This window comes from Sturnira hondurensis, unplaced genomic scaffold, assembly GCF_014824575.4.
Source record: "Sturnira hondurensis isolate 20B ecotype Veracruz unplaced genomic scaffold, ASM1482457v3 Scaffold0000167, whole genome shotgun sequence".
NCBI classification, from domain to species: Eukaryota; Metazoa; Chordata; class Mammalia; order Chiroptera; family Phyllostomidae; genus Sturnira; species Sturnira hondurensis.
The window spans coordinates 1,576,582-1,589,041 of NW_028072798.1; the positions used below are offsets into that span (position 1 = coordinate 1,576,582).

The 12,460-nt window shown below is 39.7% G+C and overlaps 1 protein-coding gene across 8 annotated transcripts in view; it reads right to left on the minus strand.

The window, feature by feature from the left end:
- Positions 1 to 12,460, minus strand: part of SYNE1 (spectrin repeat containing nuclear envelope protein 1) — a 407,591-nt gene that overhangs the window by 49,560 nt on the left and 345,571 nt on the right. For all 8 annotated transcript variants that reach the window (XM_037051212.1, XM_037051453.1, XM_037051603.1 and 5 more), the window contains 2 exons: positions 8,222 to 8,380; positions 5,293 to 5,459 (listed from right to left, as the gene is read on the minus strand). In XM_037051212.1, the coding sequence (XP_036907107.1) occupies positions 5,293 to 5,459; positions 8,222 to 8,380 (326 nt within the window). The remainder of the gene's footprint in view (positions 1 to 5,292; positions 5,460 to 8,221; positions 8,381 to 12,460) is intronic.

The window sequence follows — 12,460 nt, forward strand, 5'->3', positions numbered from 1 at the left end:
TTATACACAGGAAGAATGAGATGAGTTTTTTTAAATGGTATATATTTTTTTTTTGCTCAATTTCTATACAACGCTTAAGAGAATTATAATAAATACACAGATTAAAAGTAACTGGTCACAGAAGACCACCACATGATTCTGTGTATATGAACTGTCCAGGGTAGGTAAATATATAGATACAGTGCATTAGCGATTGCCTGGAGCTGGGGAAAAGAGGGGGGGGGTGGAGGAAAAAACTGATTGCTAGTAGGTAACAGGGTTTTTACTTGGGGTGAAGAAACTGTCAAAATCGATGGGGGTAATGAATGCACCTCTCTGTAAATAAAGTAGAAATCCATGAATTGTACATTTTCAATAGATGAGTTGGATCATTCATGGATTGTATCTCAATAAAACTGTTATTTTAAAAAAGGAGGCAAGTAACTGAAGTGCACTTTTGCTTTGGTGATGGAGACTTTAGGTTTGATAAAGGGAAGAAGAATATACTTGTATCAGAGAATCCAGTTAGTTTTTTTAGGTCGTTGCAACAGAGCCAATAACTTGAGTGCGACCCGTTTAGACCCGAAGATGGGAAACAGTTCTACAGTTCACTGTCTATTATAAGACACACAGAACAACTGACGCCACCGGACAGACTTCCTGTCAGTTCTGAGCTCTGGAAAAATCACTGCGTGGCTTTTTGCAGAGGGTTCACTCACTGATGAGGGGAAAGCCAGAACCCTTGAAGACAGTTTTATCAGAATTACAGCGACAACTGTTTCTCATGTTCACTCTTGATGAAAACAAGGACTCAGAGAGGCTTCCAATTATTTTAGCCAGTGCTGACCAGTAGAACTTTCTGGGACAATGGAAATATTTCCTATTGGCGGTGCCTGATAACATAGCCATCATCCTTATGTAGTTATTGAACACTGGAAATGTTGTCAGTACAACTGGCTATAATTAAAATTAAGCTCTAATTATATTCTATTTCAGTAAATTTCAGTAGCCACATGGAGCTAGTGATTGCTATACTGGACTGAGCAGGTCTAGAAAGTATGGGAAGGATGCTGGAATCTCCCATAGAGAGATTCTTGGAGCCCTGAAAGTAACTGAGTAAATTGGGTTGCCTTAAAATATTGACAATGCTTGGTGGCAATTTAAAAATGCAATGCAAAACACATGTACTTTGTACTCAGAATTGTCTAAGTTAATCCACCGGTGAATGGAAGCTGATTCTCAACTTCATATTCTATTTGTATGTAGTAGTAAGATTGGTATTGGTGAATTTTTTTTTTCTCTTTTTTGCTCTTTCTCACTTTTCCATGTTTCTGTTAGCTGGGAAGTAAAATCATACTTTTATCCAAAAGTATGATTTCCTTCAAAAATAGCTTTTCCATTCCCACAGGAGCACCAAAGTACATAAAAATATCAAAAGGTAAAAATAGATTATGTTCTGTTATAATGAATCAGTGCAAAACAAAGCTGGAAGAGGAAGTGTGGTGAGTGAGACTGAATCACAGAAACTCAGTATTTCAGCGGGCAGGACATATTCCAAGATGGGCGTGGGCGATGGTCATGTAGGCTGCGCGCTAGTGAAGTTCCAGTCAATAAGGAAATGGAACGCAAATGTGATGGAGGGTCGTTTGGGAAACAAAGGCTTCAGGAAGACTCTGAACACAGCGTGGCATTGAAAACTGCAGGGCAAATCAATGGTTAACACAGCATCTGGTTTGCTTTGGTAGAAGGGAGTTAGAAATAGGCAACACATTATACACAAAAGCCTCCTGCAGGAACGATATCTGTGTGATGAGACTCCACACAGGCAGACACACGAGCATTTCAGTGACTATTGTACAAAGTATGTGTACCTTAGAAATATTTCATTGATTCAAATTTACCAATGTTTTTTTTTTGGAAAAAAATAAACTAACATGTAGAAAATTGTCCTGTAAACAACCAGACCTTAAAGTTGTAAATAAACGTGAGTTTGAGGAGAAAGAACCTAATTCGTTTGACAGGTTGGTTAACTGCTGGGCATACACGAAGCTAGCAGCTTACAATTAAATCATATCAAATTAAATGTAAAACATCTCTGGCATAGTACACCCCCCTATTCTACATCACCGAGCCACTAAAAGTTTTAAAAAGAATATTAACTACATTGCCTGGGCTCCTCGGCAGTGTACGCCAACCCATGAGTCATCAGTGGACGGAAAGAATCTAGGGACCTTCACCAAGAGCGTGGCTTCCCTAAGGAGGGTGTTTATAGTACGAGGAGCTCCCATTTCTCCTTCTGAAACAAGATTTTGTTATCAGTGAGTGAGGCGCCCACACCGCTACAGCACAGGGGTCCTAAAACTGACTTTCATTGAACCGCATGCTTTCACCTCTTTATAGTTGGAAATCCTCACGACTAGAGCATTTGGCTTGCCATTCTACTTCATTTCTTTGCCTGTCTATATTCTTACCATGAACTCCTTGAAGAAAGGGCGAAAAATTATTCCTCAAAACCTACCGTCACTGTTATATTGTCAGTACTGTACAAACCAAAGACCAGGAATGATTTAGGGTGCTGGCGTAAATAACAGAACTTACTTCCCCTGAGTTGCATGTTCTAGAATAGGGACAGGGAAGTCCCAAGTCTGGCAGGGAGGAGAGCACAGCGCTCCAGAACGCGGGCTGCAGAGTCAGGGAGCGCACGCTCTGCCCCTCAGGACGTTAAGGGACCATGAGCAGACCTGGCCCCGCGCCTCCGTCTCTGGGAAACAGGTGTACCAATAAAGCTCCCTTCAAAGGGTGCTGGGACTCATGCGCGAAAAGATGCCCACAAAGCCTGTGTGTGGTCACTGGCCCAAACTGAGGGTTCAGCAGCTGTTGGCTGCTACAGTGTGACTGCTACACATTTTGAAAATAGATGAGCCGCTACTCCATTTCTGTTTCATTAAAATACACCATAATCTCACCTTCTTCAATTTGACCCTCTTTGGTAACTCCCTTGTAGAAAAAAAATGCAGTTAACGGAGAAACTGTCACGCGCACAGGCAGTCTGTGCGGGCACACAGTGCTCAGCAGGGGCTATTTCACGTGCATCTTTACGCAGCGTGGCTGAGGCAAGGAGCCCAGGGGCAGAGGCAAAGGGGTTGGGAAGTGCAGATTGGTAGTAGCAGAAGAGTCTCGGGGATGCCAAGTACAACACAGGGAACAGGGTCAATAATACGGTAACAGCTATGTATGGTTCCCGGCGGGGACTGGAACTATCAGGGGGAGTGCTTTGTAAAGTATGTGGACGCCCAACTGCCACGCTGTACACCCCAAAGGAACACAAAATAGTAATGGATGTCAAAGTATATATATACTTTTGATTAAATAATTTTTAAAGCATATTGGAGGATAGCTTCAAAATCAGAATCGTACAGCTGCGAATCAAAAGCAGTTTTCAAGTTCTAAGTCTCCTAACTGCCATGAAGAAGAATATCCATTCAAATATTCAAGCATTCATTCACTCATTCATCCAAATATCCACTGAGTTCGAATTACACCCAGGCACTGTTCCCGGTGTCTGTGAAACACAGTGAGCAGGATGGACGAAGGTCCCTGCCCTGCATGGAGCCTACAGTCAACATGTAGCAAAGTTCACCGAAGTGAAACATCTACGTAGTCATTTCCTCTTTTCATGTCAAATAACATAGTATCTCATTCAATCATATCAGACTTTTATATGCTAGTGTAGACCCTTGTTTATTTTCATTTTTGACTTTTGTCCTTTTTACTCACCCTGCCCTTCTGCGACAGAAAGTAAATGTAGTATTGTTTTCAGATATGAGGCAGACACTTACAGCTATCACAAAATTTTGTGCTGAGCTTATTCAAGCTCAGCACAAAATTATTGTACAATAAAGCAGATTATTTTTACAACAAAACAGTGGCAACAATTAGATTTATTCACTGCTAACCAGAAATATAGTAGGAATGTTGTAAATCATTTTTTATTTTTTAATTTTATTACTATAAACCAGTTTCGCTTCCTTCCTTAGAGGCAGTTGAATATGCATGAAGGTCTGAAATAAAAATTTTTTTTCCCTTGGAATAAATTTTGATCGAATATGTCTTTTTCCCTTTCAGCTAAATGCAAACACCACTAAATTTATAAAGAAAGTTTTAAAGTTAATGAAAGTGGGAAAACATATTTGCCAATGATACTCGGACAAGGGTTGGATCTGCAAAATATATAAAGGACTCACGTGACTCAACACCAGGAAAAAAAATAACCCAATTAAAAAACGAGCAGAGAACCTGAGCAGACACTTCTCCAAGGAGGACAGAGGGCCCAGAGACATATGAAAGGATGCTCAGCATCACTAGCCATCAGAGCGATGCAAACTAAACCACAATGAGATACCACTTCACACCAGTCTGAATGGCCATCAAACAAATCAACAAACAACAAGGGCTGGCGAGGTAGCAGACAAAAGAGAACCCTAGTGCACTGCTGGTTGGAATGCAGACTGGTGCAGCCACTGTGGAAAACAGGATGGAATTTCCTCAGAAGACCAAAAATGGAACTGCCTTTTGACCCAGCCATTCCAGTGCCGGGATTATACCCTAAGAATCCTGAAACACCAATTCAAAAGAACCTATGCACACCTATGTTCACAGTAGCATAATTTACAACAGCTAAGTGCTGGAAACAGCCCAAGTGCCCATCAGTAAATGAGTGGATAAAAAACCCATGGTACATTTATGCAATGGAATACTATGCAGCAGAAAGAAAGAAGGAACTCCTACCCTTCATGACAGCATGGATAGAACTGGAGATCATTATGCTAAGTCAATTAAGCCAGGTAGTAAAAGACAAATACCATGTGATCTCACATATAAGTGGAAGCTAATAATAAACAACAACAACAAAAAAACAAATGAGCAAAACAGAACCAGAGGCATGGGAACAAGGAACTGACCGGCAGTGACCAGAGGGAGTGGGGAAGGAGATAAGGGAGGAAAGAAGGGCAAGAGCCTAGTTGAAGAATGAGGATAAATAAACCATGGACATGGACAACAGGGTGAGATTGACTGTGGGGAGTGAGGCTGGGGAGGACAACAGTGAAAAATCAGGACAACTGGAACAGAACAACAATGAAAAATAAATAAATACATTTCATACCAAAAAAATAAAGTTAATGAAAGTGAATTAAAATGGTGGGATAAAAAACACAGAGAGATTTACTGGATCATCTTTAGCTGAAAGGACGGCAAGCTGAATGCTTTAAAATTGTGCACACACGTGTCCTGTTGATTGAGGTCCCTTTTTACCTGGCTGCCATGAGGTCCAGGAGGTGCTGCCACCGGTCATTGACCTTGCCGAGCTTGTACTCAATTTCAGAGGCTTTGCTCTCATGGCTGACTCGAGCAAGTCGCTCTCCCATTTGTTGGAGCTGTATTTTGTTCTCTTGGGCAACAGCAATTTCCTCTTGATAATCCTGCATGATAAATAGCAATCACGGAGGTCAGAAAGCATATTCTTGATACATGCAGCCTGGCTTTGCTAGAAACAGGATAATTACAGTTTTCTACTGCTTGGAAATAGTTCGAGCAAGAGGAACACCATGTGACTATCCATCCAGGTACACAAGACCTAGCGGAACCTCCTATTTTCACTATGTATGCAGAGCCCAGATTGAATTTTTATATAGACAAACTTTTCTTCAATTATCCAGTTTCTTCACTAGCTCATGTACAAGACTGCTGTGGGTAAACAGGCTCCACAGGACCTATGTGCAAGGGACAGACCACGAAATGGCCTGATCAAAGTGACATGAAGGGCCGCTTCCCCTCCACCTCTGCCTGCACTCCCCGACCAGTGACCCTCTTCCCGTCTTGCCACAGTGACAAGACCCAATCTTTCAAATCAACTTTTCTGTTTTTGACTTAAGCTTCTGTTATGCAGGAAATGTAAGAAGAGAGGTATTATAGGAGCATAAACATTTTCACTTTCTCTTGCTCCAAAGTCAGTGTGGTAACAGGGCCACCCTCTCAAGTCAGTGAGCTAGGCAAAAGGCCCCCTAAAGCATGACAGGAGCCAGTGAAATTTTAATCTAACCTAATGTTGAGTGCTAGCCTCGGGCCGGTACCCCCACCTACCTTCATCTTTGTATCACTTGAACAAAATGGGATTCGAAGACCAATGCGATGGATGTACTTACTAATAGGTACACTGTTTTACCAGAAATGAGGTAATTTTGTTGAGAAATATTTATTTCAAAGGAATTAAGATAGTATTTACAAGTTTAAGATAGTATTTACAGCAACATAATCCTCTTGGGTTGTCTTTTAGATTAAAGTGTTTTTAAGTGTTAATGCCAGCAGACACCAGTACCTTGGTTACAGTCTGTTTATTAATTGATTCTTCCTATGTTACTAAAATTACTTTCCTTTACAAAAGAGTCAGCATAAGAGGCAAGCTCATAAAGACTTCTTTTTAAACCTCATAACTTATTCTATACTGAAAATAGTATAGTTAATAACTTAAAGATGATTTCTAGCACTGTGCCAAACAGTGTACCCAAATGAATGGTAAAAAACTAAAGTTTCTCTAGTTGTCAATTATAGCTATATTTTGTTTAAGAGCTAGTTTCTCTCATACCCCCAAACTATACACTTAAATTTCATGCAGTAAATTAATTAAAATACAGATACACTTAGACAAAATTTATTCTATAGCAAACTTCACTCTAATACCTACAGCACATTAATCACGTCTAGTGGAACGCTCTCTGCTACTCAGGACGGAGCAAAGGGCAGAGCTGTTAGGAGATGGCTAAATGAAATCTCTATCATCTGGGCCCACGTTTTAAAGAGTTACAGTATTGAGTGGGCAAATGCTCATCCTTAGAATTTGCAACCTTAAGTAAATTAATATTACACGTTGGCTTTGGAGTCTTTATTTTTCTCTCTGTATGTGTGTACGGATAAAGATAATTATCCTAATACCTTTATACATTTCTTTTCAGAATGAATAGAACTATAATTCATTCGTTCACTCATTTCGACTGAGTGCTTATGAGAGGCTGGCATTGCCCTGGATGAAGGAGGTAGTGAACAAAACAGACCACATCCTTGTTCCAGTGAAACGAACAGCCCCGTGGGGTTCCCGCTAGGACAGATAATGAACAAGAAAATGGGGAAAACGCTGCACATCAGACCATGACATGCGCTAATGAGAAACATAAGCTAAAATAAAATTAAAATGATCATTCAAAACAATGTGGAAATACCACTAAATTTTTCAAAAACATTTTTAAATGCTAGTAAATTTGATCAGCCCTATATTGGCATAAAAATGTTCTGAGTGCATATGAATATGTAAAATGCCTTAATAATTATCTGTAACTTGAAAATAACATTAAACCAAAATTCTCAGAGACGTCTTCATTCCTGTGACTATCTATGAAGAAAATTTTCTTTTATGAAGAAAATCTTAGTTGGTCCTAAGATATTTTTCTCTTAATTCTTTTCTTGTGATGTTAACTCCTACACATAAATGCTTCCCACTGAACAGGTAACTAAAACTCCAAAATGTTGAACATTATCAGCAAATAATCTATTTCACAACAAACCAAAAGTATTCCCTGTAGAAAGAAAAATACCATATGATTTCACTTATATGTGGAATCTAAAGAACAAAATAGATGAAGGAACAAACACAATAAAAACAGAATCACAGAAAACAGACTGGTGGTTGCCGGAGGGGAGAGGGCTGGGGCTGGGCTGAAAAAGGAGAGGGAATTGAGAAGTACAGATTGGTGGTTATAAAACCATCTTGGGGATGTAAGGTAAGGCACAGAAAATATAGTTAATACTATCGTAATAACTATGTATGATACCACATGGATACTGAACTATGAAGGGGAACACTTTGAAAGTTTATGATTGTTTAGCCACAATGCTGTGCATCCAAAACTAATACAAATATTGCATGTAAATGGTAGTTGGAAAATTACCATTTACATGGTAAATGTAAAAGGTAAAAAAAAGAAACAAAAAGTAGAAAATATTCTATGTATTTTTAAATTAAAAGGATGCCTTTCTATGCAAGTTTATTTTATATTAAAAACATAAAATGCCTATGACAGAGTGCTTCTTTGACAGGAAAGGCATTATCAGCAAAGTCATCTTCTGTGCCTGTTACAAGTATGCCTGACATGAGGAAGGGGAAGAACATAGGCAGCCAGGTGTTCCATACCTTCCTGAGCTTCTCTATCATGTCTTCAATGAGGATGTCTCCGTTCTGGGAAACTTTGCTTTCCATCTGAGTCAGCCATTCACAGAGCTCCTTGTTCTTTTCACTGAAGACTGCCCATTCGTTGAGTCTCTCGCTGACTTGCTGCCGCCTCAGGGAGAGCTGAAAAGTCGCACAAAGTAGAAAATGCAAAAGAAAAATCAGTGTAACTCATGCCCAGTGGGAAATAGCCAACCAACTCTAGTGGGTATGTTGATATGAACAACAGGGCGTCTCTTCAGGGATAGTTCCCTGCGGTTCAGCCCCAGGAACGCTGCTCTCCAGCTGGAGAGCAACAAGGCCTGCTGATAAATAGCAGGGGGAAGATGTCGTGTCTGGGACTTGACTTCTGAGGTGCTGCATGCACATCCACTTATTACAGGTGCTTTCGATCCAGCTTCACACTATAGCTGGTTTGGTGTCAATATCATACAGGATGGTTGTACTTTTACTAAAAAAGTTAAAGTTTTCTTTGAGGCAGAAAAATACAGATCAGCCAAAGAGCAGTGACTCTCCCTGGAGTGGACACTGGTAGGGATGGAAAAGGCTAAGAACACACACACAGGTTAAAAAGTTTTGCAGACGCGTCTCACCTCTGTGAAGCTGAGAATAAGGGGACACACCCTCCTTCTGGGACCCCCTTTCTCTAGAACTCTGACAGCAGAATGTACGATGTGCTGGGACCCTGCAATTTTGAATTTTTTGGTGGATATGACTTTTTCTCTCTCATTTACAGAGCGTCAGAGTCAGGAGTGTGGCCAATTGTTCTAGTTCAATGACGTGGAAGCAGAAAGTATTTAATAGTTTGCTAACTGGAACTTCTCAAAGCAACCATTTTCACAGAAAAGAGTCGAAATTCCTGCCCTTGAGACTTAAGATAAACAGGTCTTGTTATGTGCATCTGTAGGTAGGAAAACCGTGTGATAGAAAAATATTATCTATTTACTTGAGAGGTAGGTATTATTGTCCCCATTCAAGAGACAGGGAGTTAGAGGGTAAGACACATTTGAAGCATTTGTTTATGATCCGTATGAGGCAGGACAGGCAGAACGTGAGTCTCTGAAACAGGCTATAACACATTATGATCAAATACTCAGAGGCTGCTGAGATTCAGAACAGCCTTCATCACCTACTAATAATATGATCTGGGCAAGGTTACTCATCTTCTCTAAGCCTCATTTTTTTCATTCGTAAATTAATCTTTCATTTGTCCCCAAATTCTTCCATGCGTGTTTATTGTCCATGAGCATGGTGATTGCCAGAGGACAAGCAGGGTGGGGAGAGGAAGAAGAGGGTACAGTGGAGAGAAATGGTGATGGAAAGAGACTGGACTTCGAGTGGTGAAAACATACAGATGATGTATTATAGAATTGTACACCTGAAGCTTATATAATTTTATTAATATCAACCCAATAAATCCAATAAAATATTTATTGTTTGTAGTAAACACATACCTACTATGTACCAAGCATTGTCCTATCTACTGGAATACAGTAGGCTCATAGGAGAATAAACAATAAAATAATTTAAGAAAGGGACCAGTAAATACTAAAGACTTAACAAAAGTTGGTCACTAATAGACTGCTACTCCTGCACGTGAAAACTCCCTGAGCTTTTCATTTTTTCCTCCTTGACATCAATGTATTTGATATCTCTATTAAGCAGCTTGAATGTACATTTCTGATGTTTAGCGACACTGGAAGTGTTGCTTCCATTTGCTTATGCAGAGCAAGAGCTGAAAGAGAAGCAGGTGGACTCCAAGCCCTGGTGGCGAGTTGGTGCCAAAAGCTTTCCAAAAAGATTTAATTCATAATGGGGGCAACCTTTTCCTTTTGGTTTGTAAAACTAATGTTGAAGCGGCATGATAAGGGAATGCTAACATCTCTTTCTTTGGGTTCCTACGAAACCCTCAAATTTATCAGCTTAGCACTTAGTTATGTTTTCTCAGGGGTGTAAACATACTGCACTGCCAACAGCTGACAAGCACCAACTAAAGCCTCCAGAGGCAGGCAGCTGAACAGGAAATACATCCTTTTCTACTTTAAATATTTTACCATGACAATTTGAAAAACACCCAGCAATTACAATGATGTTATATTTATACCTCAACTAGAATTACACACAGGTCTACAAACCAAAACAGGAATAACAGCAAATGTGAACTACGGTTGCATACAGGACTGCAAACCATCTGGGGAGTTTATCTGAAAATGGAATAATTTTCCATATTAACTCTTCTCTGCTGTGTCTACTTACAGCACGTCTTTCACATTCTCATCTGAGAGTCCATCACTCCTGCCCGCTCACCCACAGCTTCCACTGGAATATGAACAGACTACTCGCTCTTTACGGAGCATTAGTGCCACATTTCACTCATGTTTGTAACTGCAAAGATGAGACAGGCACAGCTCATTTCCTTTTGTGGTTTCATACGGGACAGAATTTCTCCGGAAACACTAAGTCAAGAACTAATAGCTGATCTATATTTCTCCTTACAGTTCTGTCCTGGAACCTTTGGTATGACCCACGACTAAACAGTCACTGACGTAAATAATGTTTTAGATCGAAGCCATGAGAGATAGTATGCTTTAGTTTCATGCCTTAAGACACTTGAAAGTTTCTAGAAACATGTATTCAAACTGCTTCATCTTTTCTTACTTGTCTAGTCTAGTCCACCCACAGGTGCAAAGTATCAGTCTCTTCCCAGGACAGCATCTGATCTACAGCAGTGTTCAGAAGGCATTTCCCACAGTCTGCTGTCTACACACAGGGTGGGGCAGAAGTAGGTGTGCCAGTGCTGGTGTGGAAAATAATCTAATAATTAATAAATAATAATATAAACACAGAATTTGTATTTCACACACACACAACTGTAAACGTGTTTTTGCCCCAACCTGTGTAAGTCAGGTGAGCAATTTTACAAACAAGCTTTTTTCTTTTCTTTTCTAAGCTATAATTGACATATAACATTGTGTAGGTCTGCACAGTGTGATTTGAGACGTGTATATAATGAGAAATGATTGCCACAACATGAGTTCACAGCTCCCTCACCTCGCCTAATTACCTTTTCTTTGTGCTGAGAACAGTTAAGAGCTACTCTTTAAGCAACTTTCAAGTATATAGTACAGTTTTGTGACTGCATTATATACTGTATTGTAGTCACCCCTCTGAACTTCAGGTTCCAAGAACTTACTCATTTTACAACTGAAAATATATACCTTTTATACCTCCTGGCACTTTTCACAGTATCAGTTTTCCTAAAGCAGGAAATGTTGCATGATCATAACTTCCAAATATTCAGAAACCTCGTAATTATTTTATATTTGGAGAAACACAGGTGTAAAGACATGAAACAAATATCTCAAAGTCTTGTGTAAATTTTAGCATATGAACACTTAGCTACTCTATGTACCGGGAAGAAATAGCCCCTGTCCTCAAGAACTTCATAGTCTAGAAGTCAAGTCAGAAACACTGAGGGAAGGATAAGAAGAAAAGAACAATGCGCTGACCCCTCAGGCCGAAAGGGGAGGGGAGTTCAGAGCCCTCTCTGTAACGTGTTCTCACTCTGAAAGCTTCACAGACATCAACTAGCCAAAGAAGTCCAATGCATTTTACAAAATACGCTGAAAAGTACTGAGGCAGCAAGTTGTGCTAGACTTTTCTGAATTTCAAGAAAAACAATTCACTAAGACTCATGAAAGTAACTAACTATGGCTGGGATCATTATCCACTATTTGTACTCACCAAATTATCCTTCATTTACATGATCTGCTCTGATAAGTCTCTACATTAACATTTATGCAATTTATTGGATGGCCATGTGTTGATATTGGACTGAAGAATTCAGACAAGAATAAAATATTGTGAGTGACATTATCACGCTCCATGTAAGTTTGTCATCGTCTTCACTGAGAACATGGAGGGAGCTCTGTGGAAAGTGGTTAATTAATTTTGAACTCATAGCATTAGCATGTTTATGAAAACCATCTCTTACATTTCTCCTTTTAAAAGTCTAGCATATATGCATCAGGAACTTTTCACACATTTACCAAGTGTGCTCCAGACTTTTCCTCTTGCTCATGGCCAGAGAAATATTTAGGTTTTAATCTAAACATACAGAGAGAAACTTGCCTATCAACAAATTTCTTGTTGACGTTAAGTGAGTCGAGAGGCTGTAAGCCTCTTAAACTCTGTGGACTGTTT